At 35.5% G+C, this 12,748-nt stretch overlaps 1 protein-coding gene across 1 annotated transcript in view; it reads left to right on the forward strand.

Annotated features, from left to right (window-relative positions):
• EXOC2 (exocyst complex component 2) overlaps window positions 1–12,748 on the forward strand; it is a 124,492-nt gene that overhangs the window by 52,185 nt on the left and 59,559 nt on the right. The window contains exon 12 of the mRNA XM_064663041.1: window positions 11,483–11,608. Within this exon, the coding sequence (XP_064519111.1) occupies window positions 11,483–11,608 (126 nt within the window). The remainder of the gene's footprint in view (window positions 1–11,482; window positions 11,609–12,748) is intronic.

The following is a 12,748-nucleotide window of genomic DNA, read 5'->3' on the forward strand; positions in this document are numbered from 1 at the left end:
TTTTAAATATATATATATCTATTTGACATTTAGGACTTTGGCATTGCCTTTTATTTGACAAGTACAGATGATATTTGGGTTTTTTCCCATCAGTTTTGATAGCTTCCTACAAAGTTGAATGCTGACTTGTTTTTTTTCTTTATTCTATTATAAAACCAAAACAGCAGTTGGAGTTTTCTTTTTGTTTGACTTATAACTTCTAAGCTTTTTACATGGGAAAAACATTAAATTTCAATAATTTATCTGTAGTTTACTGTCCTCTTGAAATATTTCTTTGAGGTCACATGAAGTTTGGATTGTTCTCTGAATCTGCCAGTTAGATTTCTTTGTCATAAGACATACTGTTAGTAAATAGATACACAGGAAATTGGGGCACAGTGGAATAATGTGTCATTTCTTGATATGCTGTGAATGATAATATGGTGTTCTCTTGTTCTTTGTGTGCAGTTTCAAAATTCAGGTTACAGTGTTTGGGCACAGATCTGTGAGCTGGACAAATGGGATATTTAGACAATGTTATGTTAAGACCAATATGAGTACATAGCCATGTCTTTGCCAGCATTGCTCCTCAAAGTGGGTATTGCTTTCAGGTATGGCAGCAACTTAGCTACAAGTTAACATTAGCATATATACAAAAGAGAATAGGTGTAAGGCTGTTGGCCTGACATATCTGTAGTAAAATCTGAAAATTGGATTTTCAAGTTAGAAAATTAGAAGCAGTGCCTTGTTTCTCAAGAAGTCTTACAGAATTTGCTGCTAGTTCTGAAATGAATAGGCATATTGGAATCTGGCATCCCTTGGCTTATAGGTAACTCCCACATATAGTGTTAGTACATGCATATCCCAAACCAAATAAGGTGTTTTATTCTCAGAAACCGCAAAAATTTTACTGATTTGGAGCTGCAGCAGAAATGTGCTGTAAAATTGCTGCAGGAGGCTTGAACTCCATCACAGAGGTTGTGACATTAGGTATAGAGTTCACAGGGTGCATCACATATGGCAGCAACATCAGTAAGTTTTAGCTTAAAAGTGTGCACAGGCTATCTTTGTTCCATTACACGGTGTGAAGTGCAGTGGAACCAGCTGGAATACCAAATTGTTTTCCTGGCCTCTCAGTCAAAATTCAGAACGTTTGCAGAACCTCTCTGTCTTCTCATCAAAACCACCAGCCTCACAAGATACAGTTATCAGGAGCAAAAAACCAGCCATGTTTAATAATTCTAAGTTTTCTCCTCTTGCTTGCAAATTGTTGTATAGGCATCTCTCAGCTTCTTAGCTAGAAAAATAAGGACATGAAGATACTTAGTGCTCAAGACTTTTGTTTTGGTAGTCTATATAATTTTGATATGCAGGCTCCAGTGAATGAGTGGAAAACGTGTGTAAATTCCTAGATTTATCTTGAAAAATCTCAGCCTTTTTGGTATTTTTCTTGCAACAAATCTGCTTACCTCAGCCTTACTTTCAAAGGGGCTATTATGTTAGCAGCTTTGTTTGGCTCACAAAAGAGGGAATTTAAAAAACTTGAATGCCCAGCAAATGCATGTATCAATAGTTAGTATTTTATGCATGTATGAAAGAAATGCTAATATGACTTTTATTAAAAAGTTCATCAACTTTCAATAGTTTTCTTCCAACCTTCTATGTGGTCCTTATTGATTGTAGGGTTTTGTACAGATTTTAAAATTCTCAAGAATCAATCTTAGTTGATTTAACTTCTCACTTAGTACCTAGTAGGACAAAGGAAAGTTGCTAAGCTTGATTTTTCCTTTCCATAGATCTTTAATTTTGGCATACACCAGATGGGAGATGGAAAAAAGAAAACTCAGAAAGATTGGTTTTGACTGCCAAGTAGAACAATGCTGATTGTGATCAGAGACATGGAATGTATTTTAATCTACTTTAACAGATGTATACTTCTCAAACAGGAAAAGTGTGGGGTTTTATTCATGGATATCAATTTGGTTATGCAAGACTGTGGGGCATATAATCAATTTCAACAAGTCACAAATGTTATTTATATGTTCATAAATTCATAGGCTCTTTTTAAGAGAAAATATTAATTAATTTTCAAACATTTAATTCCTCCACTTAACACCGGCTTCCTAGAAAGATTTTTTTTTTTTGTATATCAAGCATTTGAAGGAAGAGGTGAGTCATAAAGCTGATTCTCCAATGAGAAGGGCGTTAATTTTTTTTCTAGGTTTCCCTTTTTGACAGGGGTAATGAAAATGGTTTCTAGCAGATGGCAGTCTTCATATTGCATATGCTGGAATAACTAGACAACGATTATAGTTCCACCTTGAGCATACCAACTATTTCTGGCTATTCTTACCTTAGTTCTTCTGCCAACTGAATGTATGCATTCAAATTGCCTAAGTCAAAACTTTTCAGCGTAGTAAACTTAAACCTCAGTAGCAGATTGTATCCATTTTTGCATTTGTGCACAATTTTTCAGCTTTCAACTGAGCTTGTGCCAAAGCATTTTGCTGCTATTTTATTAGATTTCACACAGAACTGTGCTTTGAGTCACTACACATGAATTTTACTACTTGAAGTGCATTTGGAATTAGACAAGAGTCTCTTGCTTTTTCTTACCTGGATAAGTTGTGGGATTTGTTTTTTTTATTTTTTTGAAAACCATTAGGCATTCTGGACAGGATCTTTGTAGCTGATTGTCAAATAGTAAATAATCTCTAAAGAATTTATTTGCTGGCCATGATGTGTTCAGGAAGGAGGGGTTAAGTTTGCGATTATTTTATCACAATCCTAAGTGAATTCTGAAGAGAATGTACTCCAAATTTAGTCAGTAATATGATAAACCAACAGTGTATTCTGTGGGACAGAATTGTTCCAGTTGTCTCCACATAACTAGTAGGCTGACTCATTCATTAGTCATCACAATTGAAATAAGTTCATTTTCTTATACAGAAATAGCATCTTCTCCTATCTCATCCAGGCCAATACTCATGGCAGTCAGGAAAAATCCCCAGTACTGACAAGAATTAAATCTAGTTTTCTATATCCTCTGTGGGATCTTCATCTAATAATTGTCCTCTTATTAATAGCTGCACTTTCAAGGGTGTCCTAGTTGAAGGAGAAGAGTGAGCTAATTTAGATGCCGTTGGAAGGAGCTATCAGAAAATTGTGTATTAGAGATGTATTTAAATAAATGTTTGGTTTGGGTTTATATCTATTTTTCATCTGAGTGTGTGAATCCTTCAGTCTCAGTAGTACTATAACATGAAAAGTTTTTTAAAAAAACAAACCTCTGTGCTTGGATATTACTAGAGATTAATTCCATTTTGTATAAATACTCAGCAGTTGTAATGATGTCCTGAAAGTACAAAGTATCATAGTACCATAACATAGTACAATCTCTGATGGAACCCGAAAGAAGAAACCGTGGCAAGTTCACAGAGCTGTAATGATCCTGGAGTTCTCTTTCAGAATTTTTTTCAGGGATTAGCAGAAGTCTTGCATGTTTAAAATACTGTCTGTTTTCAGTTAATCCCACTTGTGTTAATACTATTTCCGAAAACTGAAAGGGTATATCAAGCTGTGCCAAGCTTTGTCAAATAATTTGGCAGTGTGACTTAAAAAGCTGACAACTACCAACAGCAAATTATTCAATTGGATCTTTCCTTTGATTTTAATAGACATTTATTAATCATAATAGATGCAGTAATCTGATCATTAGTTAATTGGCTGCATTTATTTCTGTGACTACAAGGAGGATGGGGGATTCTCTCAAGTCCTGTGTGTGATGTACTTTACAGCAGTGCTTTGGGGTCTGTTATTTCTCTTGAGGAATAGCTCTGTGTGCATGTGAACATACTGTTTCCCCTCAGTCTAAACAACCCTGTTGGTTTGCTGATTAGTCTTGCATTATGTAGGTTAACATTTCTTTATGTGCTAAGATGTGGCTGTTGTTACTCACCCATTGTTGCCTTTAGCCTATCTATTTCTTGCTCCCTGTAGCCATAGCAGACCTTCCTCAATTATGAGGTAAAAAAGTACAGGCAGATGATGTTCATATGTGAAACTGTTTGAATCCAAGCCCACGGGTTTTAAGGAGTGAGTGAAAATGCAGATATGACAGCAGATCAAAATTTCTCCTGCTCTGAAGCATGAGTAGCCAAGACAAAGAGACCAAATAGCATAGACAAAGTCGGTAAAAGCGTGAGGCAGTACAAGGTATACCCAAATCATAAAGCTCCCATACTCCTCTCCTTATATTAAACCACTCTCCTGCTTCTCTGGTGGTCAGATTCTTCCATTAAAGGTGCAGCTGTAGATATGGGACCCATGTGCAACTGACTGGAGCTCTAGGTCTGCTGATGTAAATATCTAGGTTTGTTACATTAAATAAAAAACTTAAAAAATTAATCTGCCTTACTCACTGAATAGAAAGTTGTGCTTTTTTATTGTGTTTTATGAAGTTATTTCCTGAAGCATAGATGAATTCCTTTTATGAATCCGGTCACATCCTGCTGGTTTTGTCCCCTGGAAGGACCTGAAGTAGGTAAATAGAGATTGCTGCAGTTACTTAGTATGTAGATATGTTAGAGAGAAGGAGATGCTTGAGACTGAATAGACTGGAAAAGGAGCATTTTTTCAGGCCGTGAATATTAAGTTAACAGAGAAGAGCATATGTTCACTCAAAACAGTACTTCTTAAATCTCTAATAAGAGATATTTGAATTATAAACTGAATTGTATGCTAGTATTTTATGCCTTGTATTGGCTAAAGTCTGAATTGCTGCTTCTGAACTTTAAACTTATGATTTGTGGGAGTCTAGGGACTTTTAAGTCTGGTACCTGAATACTAAATGGCTTCCTTCAATTAAGATTTTACATATTAGTAATTTTTAACTTTATTTTGCAATTCCTCTATCATTAGGACATAATTGTAGTTTTTCACTATGGTTTATGCTTCCCAGACTGACTTGTTTGAGTGCAGGAAACATGCAGAATATAATGACGTAAAATTACATGAAAATAAATGTAAATAAATGAGGTTTAGTTTAAAATTTGCCTGGGGTACTGGGCAGATAGCCAAAATGAGTTAAGCAACGGAATTCTTAATGTGAGTATCAGGGATACAAGCTATGGAAGTTAAGCCTGTTTTCTGTGTGGCCAGTGGTTGTTTGCTTAGACTTTAATAGTGGCTTAGTAGGTTTCATGATCCTTTGAACTAAAATGGATGAGGATTCCCATCCAGTTTTCATCAAACTGGCTGAGAAAGCCTTCATTTCCTAACAGGTTTTTGCAAACTTTAGGTCACACTTTTACAAATTCATATTAAAACAACTTTTGCCAATACCTTTGATGGTAATTCTTTCAGTGACCTAAATCTGTGAGGTAGGTACCATGTAATGGTGTTGCAAATAAGCTACCTGTTAATACCCATTAGAAACTAAAACTGTAAATGAAAAGACTGATATGGTTGTGGTGTGATCTTTTTGCTGCCTTTTGGGTTGCAAAATATTCAACCTATTAAAGTTCCGAAAATGAAGCCAGCTTTCCAAACAGGAATATGCTAGTTCAGTCACTGTGATTTTTATTTTCTTTTTAGTTCTTATTGCTGGAAAAAAGTATTATTTTTGCAGAGCTGAGTATGATGCACAGCTCTCCAGATATTGTAAAAAACTATGCAGGGTTTTTCTGTGCCAGAGTAGCAGCAGCTATACGTAGTGTGAAGGAGATAAATGTATGCTTAAACCATGTTGCTCTTTCTTCTGTGCCACACTGAGATTCTATTCACCTTGCAATGAATGATCCATCTTTGTTAGATCAGACAGGCCAGCAAGGCTTGTGTCAAAAGGGCCTTTTCAATTTGTTATCCTAGCAGCTGGTTCTCTTCCATTGCCTTTGCTTACTGTACATCTGGAAGAAGAATTCTTGCAGCTGGGAGCCATTTCATGTCTAAACCACATCCCCTGTCCATAGCAGAAATACCCTTTTGACAGCAGATGTCAAGCAAACCCTTAATGGGTTATTAATTAAAAAAAAAAAAAAAAGAGAGAGAGAATAAAAATTGATCAATGCAAAAATTAACAGTGGAATCATTTTCCTCTTTTACCACCTGTATTTGTAACTTTAGTGCTATTTAGAAATTTTAGTAGAAGCTGGCTTGTTCAGTAGTGTAGGGGGCATTCTTATTTTATATATTATTTTAAATAATACTTAAGTATTATAAAGACAGTAAATACTGTGATTAAAAAGCAGCACAGGTAGCTTACAATCAAAATTTAAAAGATTAGTATTACTGAACATAAACTGAAACTCTTCTTATCTTCTGAAGGTAAAGTGAAGCTCTTCAGTGGCCAGAATTTTACTTTTATGTCCATCTAGGCTTTTAAGTCCTTATTTGGGCAATTAAGTTGGAGTTGTTTTGAAAGGTGCTGATGATTTTAATGTCCGCTGGAGCTAGTGCTAGTAAAATGACATAATTTTTATTTATGTGCTAAACTTGAAGTATTTGGCTCTTGCTTCAGTATTTTTTGGCCTGAAGGACAGACAGTAAGCCTTATCCTTAGGCTGTTAAATACTTAGAACACCACTAGCATGGATAAGCCCAATTACCCTTTTTGTGGTAAACTGGAAAACAGTTTCTTTGTAAATATGTTTTCTATAATGAAGACTAGCCTTAAGATTTAAAAAAAGCGTCAATTTTTAAATGTATTCCAAAAACATATTTTGTGTGCATCAATTTTAATCTTCTGCATTCATGTCTTTTTTTTTAGAAAAACAACCCATTTTCTTTTTGATCTCTTAGAAGTGTCAAATCCCTATAAAATGTAATGTTAGAAAGAAAAAGTACTCAAGAAAAAGAATAAAATGCAGTCATTCATCTGTTGAGCAGGTTAATTTTTCAGTAATTTCTGCTGCTTGCCTAATTTCTTGCCTAGACAAATTGAAATGCTCAATGTGATGTCCTTGAAAGGAATCTTATCCTGGTTGTGTCGGTGCAGGCTCCAGGCACTGTGTGTTTGGTCAGCAAGCAACAGTGGGTGGTCAGGCTGCAGCACAGGACAAGGGCCCGCTGTGCACAGGAAAAAATGTTCAAAGGTGTTTAAGGCTGGTAAGGAAGTCTGCCGCCCTTCAGAGAGTCCGGAGGCTATAGATCAGCCTTCCCTCACTATTGTAGCCTGTGAGAAAATTCACTATAAGATACATAATGGATGAGAAAATACAGTAACTGTATTCACCTGGTCGCACATCTGTAGGGTATTTTTTTTTTTTTTAGTTTGATATTGCTCATATATATGGTGTATATGAGCAAGTCTGTGTAATGACAAATGTTTGACTTACCATGGAAAATCTCACTGAAAAATCATTTAGCCTAAGGTTAGTCACTTGTTAACAAATTTTCTTTGTCACTTCAGAAAGTACTGGCACTATATTATCCCCTGATCACTAGCAGCTTTTGTAAAAAGCTTTACTGAATGTCACATAATTACGCACTGGAGTGGCAGAATTGCAGAGTGGCTGAGGTGGGTTACAGAAGGGATTCAAGAGGCGTGTGACTCCCACGAGAAAAACCTCCACCTGCCAGACTACCAGGGGAAAAAAAACAGGGAGAGTTGTGGAGCATCAGATATTGCAGAACAATTTTTATTCTCAGTTTAGTAATAGTTAAGCAATATGAAAATGAAGCAGCTTTTAAAAGTTTGTATCATTGACTGGTTTGCGTATCATGGAAAAATTTATTTTAGGCAAATTTCATGTTAGTCATCTTTTTAATGGAGGTTGTAACAGCTGCATGCAAAGAGCATGCAGGTAACATTCCAGAAAATGGTGTCAAGGTTTGTACATGAGCTATAGGTACTGTAGGAACAGTAGAACCCTCTAGTAACTCCAGTACTGATAAGCCTGCAATTAGGAGTCAGCACAGGTGACTTTTGATTTATAGAAAACGAAAACACAAATTAGATAAATAACATCAAAAAGAACTGTGCTTTTTTTGTGTTCTAAAGATCCTTATTTTGGTGAGATCTCACTGCGCTAGAACAGAAGAGATGTGAAGAAAACTGCTGAAATATTTTTATTTCACATATGTGTCTGAATGTGCACATTCAAAATGCCTGTACAAAAAGTTGAAAACCAGTACTTTTTCCAAAAAAAAAAAAATTAAGGCAGTTATAAGCTCCTTAAAATTTTGTATTTGATCTTCTTGTGAATGTACAGTTTTAAATGTAATAAGGCATTAATTATACTTATGGTTTGTGATGACTGTTTGGTAGAAGAAGAAAATGTAGTACATTTATTTTTCCTGTGTTTCCTTGGTTAAATATATACTTGGCACTGGAGTCACTGACATATACACTCCATGTAGATGCTGTATTTTGGAAAAAATTACTTTTGTAACTTCAAAGATGCAGTGTATTATTTAAAAGTAGAGATCTACCAGGAATACATTGTTCATGCTGTTTATACTTCTTAAAACCTTTTAGCACAGTAAAAGTTAATTTCTTGAAACTGTAGATTGTTGCTGTCCCATATTCAGGATCTAGGAATGTAAAAATAGTACACAAATCACATAGTGAATGGGCAGTAAATTACTATTTGGTTAGTTTATTTAGGTTTATAAATATTATTGTCTACAGTCCCTACTACTGTTAATTCATTGTATTACATTATGCTGCTAAATTTAAGCTGCTGGCTCCAGAGAGGGAACAAGTTAGGATAGAAGAAAAATTGTTTGTAAGTTAACTCTCGCTTTTTTTACAAGATTTATGCATTGATGTGCAGTCTTTAAGCGCTATCTTCTGGTAGGGTGAAAGCAAGATCAGCTTCGCTAATGTAGTCCAGATGTTTATTAGTCCTGAGGGTATTAAGAGCTGTTGTAGTTCCCTGCTGCTGTGTTGTACTTGCTTGTAATGCTAGACAACCAATTAAGAAATTAGTTCATGTTAAACTTTCTTTTCCTGGTACGCCTGCAAACTGATGATGTGGTTTTTCTGGTGGAACAAGAAAAGTGTTCTTTACATGTTTTCTGTTACTGGTGAATACATAAACCATTTGGGCTGCATGGGGTTAGTGTATCTGCAGCAATACAGAATTTTCAAGTTTTCACATACCTTGAGCAAATGGTTTTAATTGAACTAATTCATATTAAGATGTTTTGGTAAGTGTGTCTGTTTTTCTTAATTCTGAGGTTTAATTGGCACTGTCATTTTTAGAGACCTTCTGTTTACAAGACATTCCTCATATTAACAAGATGTCTGAAAGCTGAGAACTTAAATTCTATGCAGAGAGATTAAGGGGGGAATTTTTTTGTTGTAATTTTTGTGAAAATAACATTGCTATACTCTTTATTTGATTTTGTTGTTGTTTGTTTGGGGGTTTTTTTATAATGTATGTTTTAAATAGCAATGCCTGTGACAATTCTGACTTGGTCTTCTTGGCATACTTTCTCCCCTCCCACCCCCCAAATAAAATGCGGATATGTTGAATCTCAGTCAAATGCTCTTGGAAGCCCATGAACTATGAGAGACACTGAATTTCTGAGGGTCTTCTACAATTTTCTTTTTATTCTGTGTAGGATTTCTATAAGATATTGAATGTGTGGGTTTTTTATTCTGGAAAGGAATCAAGTTGGTTTGGTTTTACTTCATTCTGTAAGGTTGCTGGATTGTTTTCATGGGTGTCAATTACTGCAAAACTTTAGTTTTTTAATTTCTTATTAGTTTGTATTTTTAGTTCTTTTAAAAGGAAAAGTCTTTCCACAAATTCTTGTTAAAACTCACTGTAGATCTCATCTGTGGTGACAGTGGAAAATACACTTGAATCACTGCAGTGGATTCTGTGTTCTGAAAACTCATCAGTTTTAAAGATGTCATAAATATGAGTTGTGTTTAATAAGTGGTGCAGGAGTTAGAGTCATTAGAATCATAACACAGCCTAAAGATAAAAAGGATGGGTTCACCAAGTCAGTTAATTGTGTCAATCACAATTGTGAACAATGTAGCAAATTGGATCTATTTACTTAGGTATCTTATAGTATGAACAGTAATAAAAAGAATGGAGGAACCGACAGTTATCTTGGTAATGACAATGCCACGGAGAAAGGCCACAGGACATTTCTTTAAAAGCCTTTGTAGGAGGAAGAACTTCTTTCAAACTGAACTAAAACCCAATACTGTCACCTATTGGAAGTTTGTGATAAGTTTCACAATACTTTGTATTGCTCTTTAAGACCCAGCTGTTGAAGTAAAATGACTAGGTATATCTTTTCTGCCATGCTAGTCTGACACCAGCATAAATTTAAAATAAATGTGCTTTGAGACCTTTTTACTTTGTGTTACTCTTGAATCTGAGTATTGCAGTGTTACAGCTGGTGCTCTTCCTCTGTGGCCTTCCTATTATTTTAAATGAATGTAGGTATCACTGGAAAAGATCAACAATATAAACTCAAATGCTAAGATTCTCACTACAAAATTTAGTGTGAATTACCAGAGTGGTTTCATCTCAATATAAGAGAGGATTTTTTTGCCATGAGAACAATCAATCACTGAAGTAACCTCCCCAGGGACGTTTTAGAGTTCCCATCACTGGAGGTTTTCAAGATGAAATTGCACAGGGTGCTAGATAATCTCACCTTGGCTCCCTTTCCTATGAAAGGTTAGACCAGATGATCTTCTGAGATTATTTACAGCCTGGACTGTTGTATAATTCTGTGAATTGTGATCAATTTAAATTAAGTTGTTACAGCTCACTTGGGCAATGCTGAAATAATTTTTGATGGTTAATTTCAGAAATGTATCTATTGTGAGAAATGCATAAAGCAGCATTATTCTTATGTGGTTGTTTTTCAGAATGCATGTTAGACTCCCAAGTATCCACCTCCATCAGATTAAATCATTGCTTAGGGCTTGCAAGTAGTGACCTACATTTGGAGAGGCACCCAAAGAAAAAAAAATTGTTTGATACACTGGAAAATATTTTATGGGTTTGTAGATAAGTAAGGGGTGCTTTACAGACACATGGAAACATACAGTGCCATTAGTTCATCTGCTTCATGATGGATGGATTCTTTATACTTGAACTCCGTAGAGGTCAAACAGCTAAATAAGAGTTGAACACTCTGCCTTTAACTGCTTCAGCTGGACACACAAGAAACTTTTGCTATTGAAAAGTGTATTTAGAACATACACCAGAAAAAAAGCATGGGCTGTGTCACTAAATGCATAAATACATATTTATCCATAACTTTCATCAGCTAATTAAAAACAGAGAAACATACAGACCAAAGAATGGTATTTTCCACATGGTACTTTTGGTTTTGGCTTTGCTACAGGAATCAGTAGTGGTATTATTGAACTGTGTTAATATATGTGAACAGTCAAGATTAAGAATGTTTTTGTAAGATAACTTTTGCATCAGTAAATTAAATTAGAATTCCACATGCAGCATGCAATTTCATGTCAACTAATATGCAAAATTATTCTAACTTCTGGGGTTTTTTCCCCTATCTCTAGGCACTTCATTGCTCCACAGCCCCATGTTAGACCTGGAAAGTGATGTCCGTCCACCACCGATTGGCCATCTCAGTCAAACTGCTTCACTGAAAAGGGGCAGCAGCTTTCAGTCTGGCCGTGATGATGGTAGGCATCTGTTCTATTTGAAAAATCAAAGTTGCAACCCCCAGTGTCCAGTGTATGGTGTAGCCAAAAAAACCACAAAAAAACCCGAAACCCTGTGTGTTTGTTTTAGTTTGTTACCAAATACAAGTCTTTGTTCTCGTATGTTACTGTTGCTTACTAGAGGGGTCCTCTGTGTTTTTTTGCAAGGAAAGAGCAATTCATAGTCAGAATTCGCTTCTTGAAATGTAGTTAAAATAATAAAAGTCTTTCTTCTACAAAACCAGAATTATTTTTTTTTTGTATGCATAGCCACCTATTGCCTACTACCTTTTGCTAGTTTTATACCTTTTGCATGTTTGCTAAGATGGTTCTCCTTGCATTTGCACCTTATGTGACTTCACATATCTGGCTCTCCAATTATCCAGACCCAGAAAGGGAAACAAAGTGTGTGACTAAGCTCGAGCAATCTGTCTGTCCACAACCATCTGAGTCCTTATGTGTCTTAAGTGTCCTCAACACCCTTTCCAAACAACTTCATCTCAGGAGTCTTTCAATGGTGACATCACAGGAGACAGAAAACATGTTTTTCACAGAATGGATAATTTCTTACTGAAGTACTGTTTTACAGAAAGCAGGTTTTTATGAAGAAATTTCTGGGTTTGATCTGCTTTGATGTTACTCCTCTCCCCGTTCTGTCAACTTCTTTGAAAAAACATCTATAAATATGGTTGTGGGAGTTCCTTCCAAAAAGAGGAATGAAGGGAAAGGAATCTTTCAAGAACGTAGAATGAAGAATAATAAGAATTCTACATTCTTGTGCTGCCATGCACATACAAGACAATTATATTGTCACAGTTTGTGGTTGAATGATTGTCTTTCAAAAAGTGAATTACACAGACTCTTCAATGAAAATATACTTGTATACTGAGTAATTACACTACTGTCTTACTGTTACCCTTGTCATTTCTCATCCCAAAGCCTCAAATGAAGTTGATTAACAAGTCTTACAAAGCAAAACAGTAAATTATTGGTTGTTTTTGAATACCGTCCACTAACAATATGCGTGCCACGCTTAATGTAGCAAGCAAATCCAAAATCCAGTTTATTTTTAACTTGTTTGAATTCTCTTGCAAGAGCAGAGACTTGTATGGCAGGAAATTC

This window comes from Pseudopipra pipra, chromosome 1 (assembly GCF_036250125.1).
Source record: "Pseudopipra pipra isolate bDixPip1 chromosome 1, bDixPip1.hap1, whole genome shotgun sequence".
Classification (NCBI taxonomy): domain Eukaryota; kingdom Metazoa; phylum Chordata; class Aves; order Passeriformes; family Pipridae; genus Pseudopipra; species Pseudopipra pipra.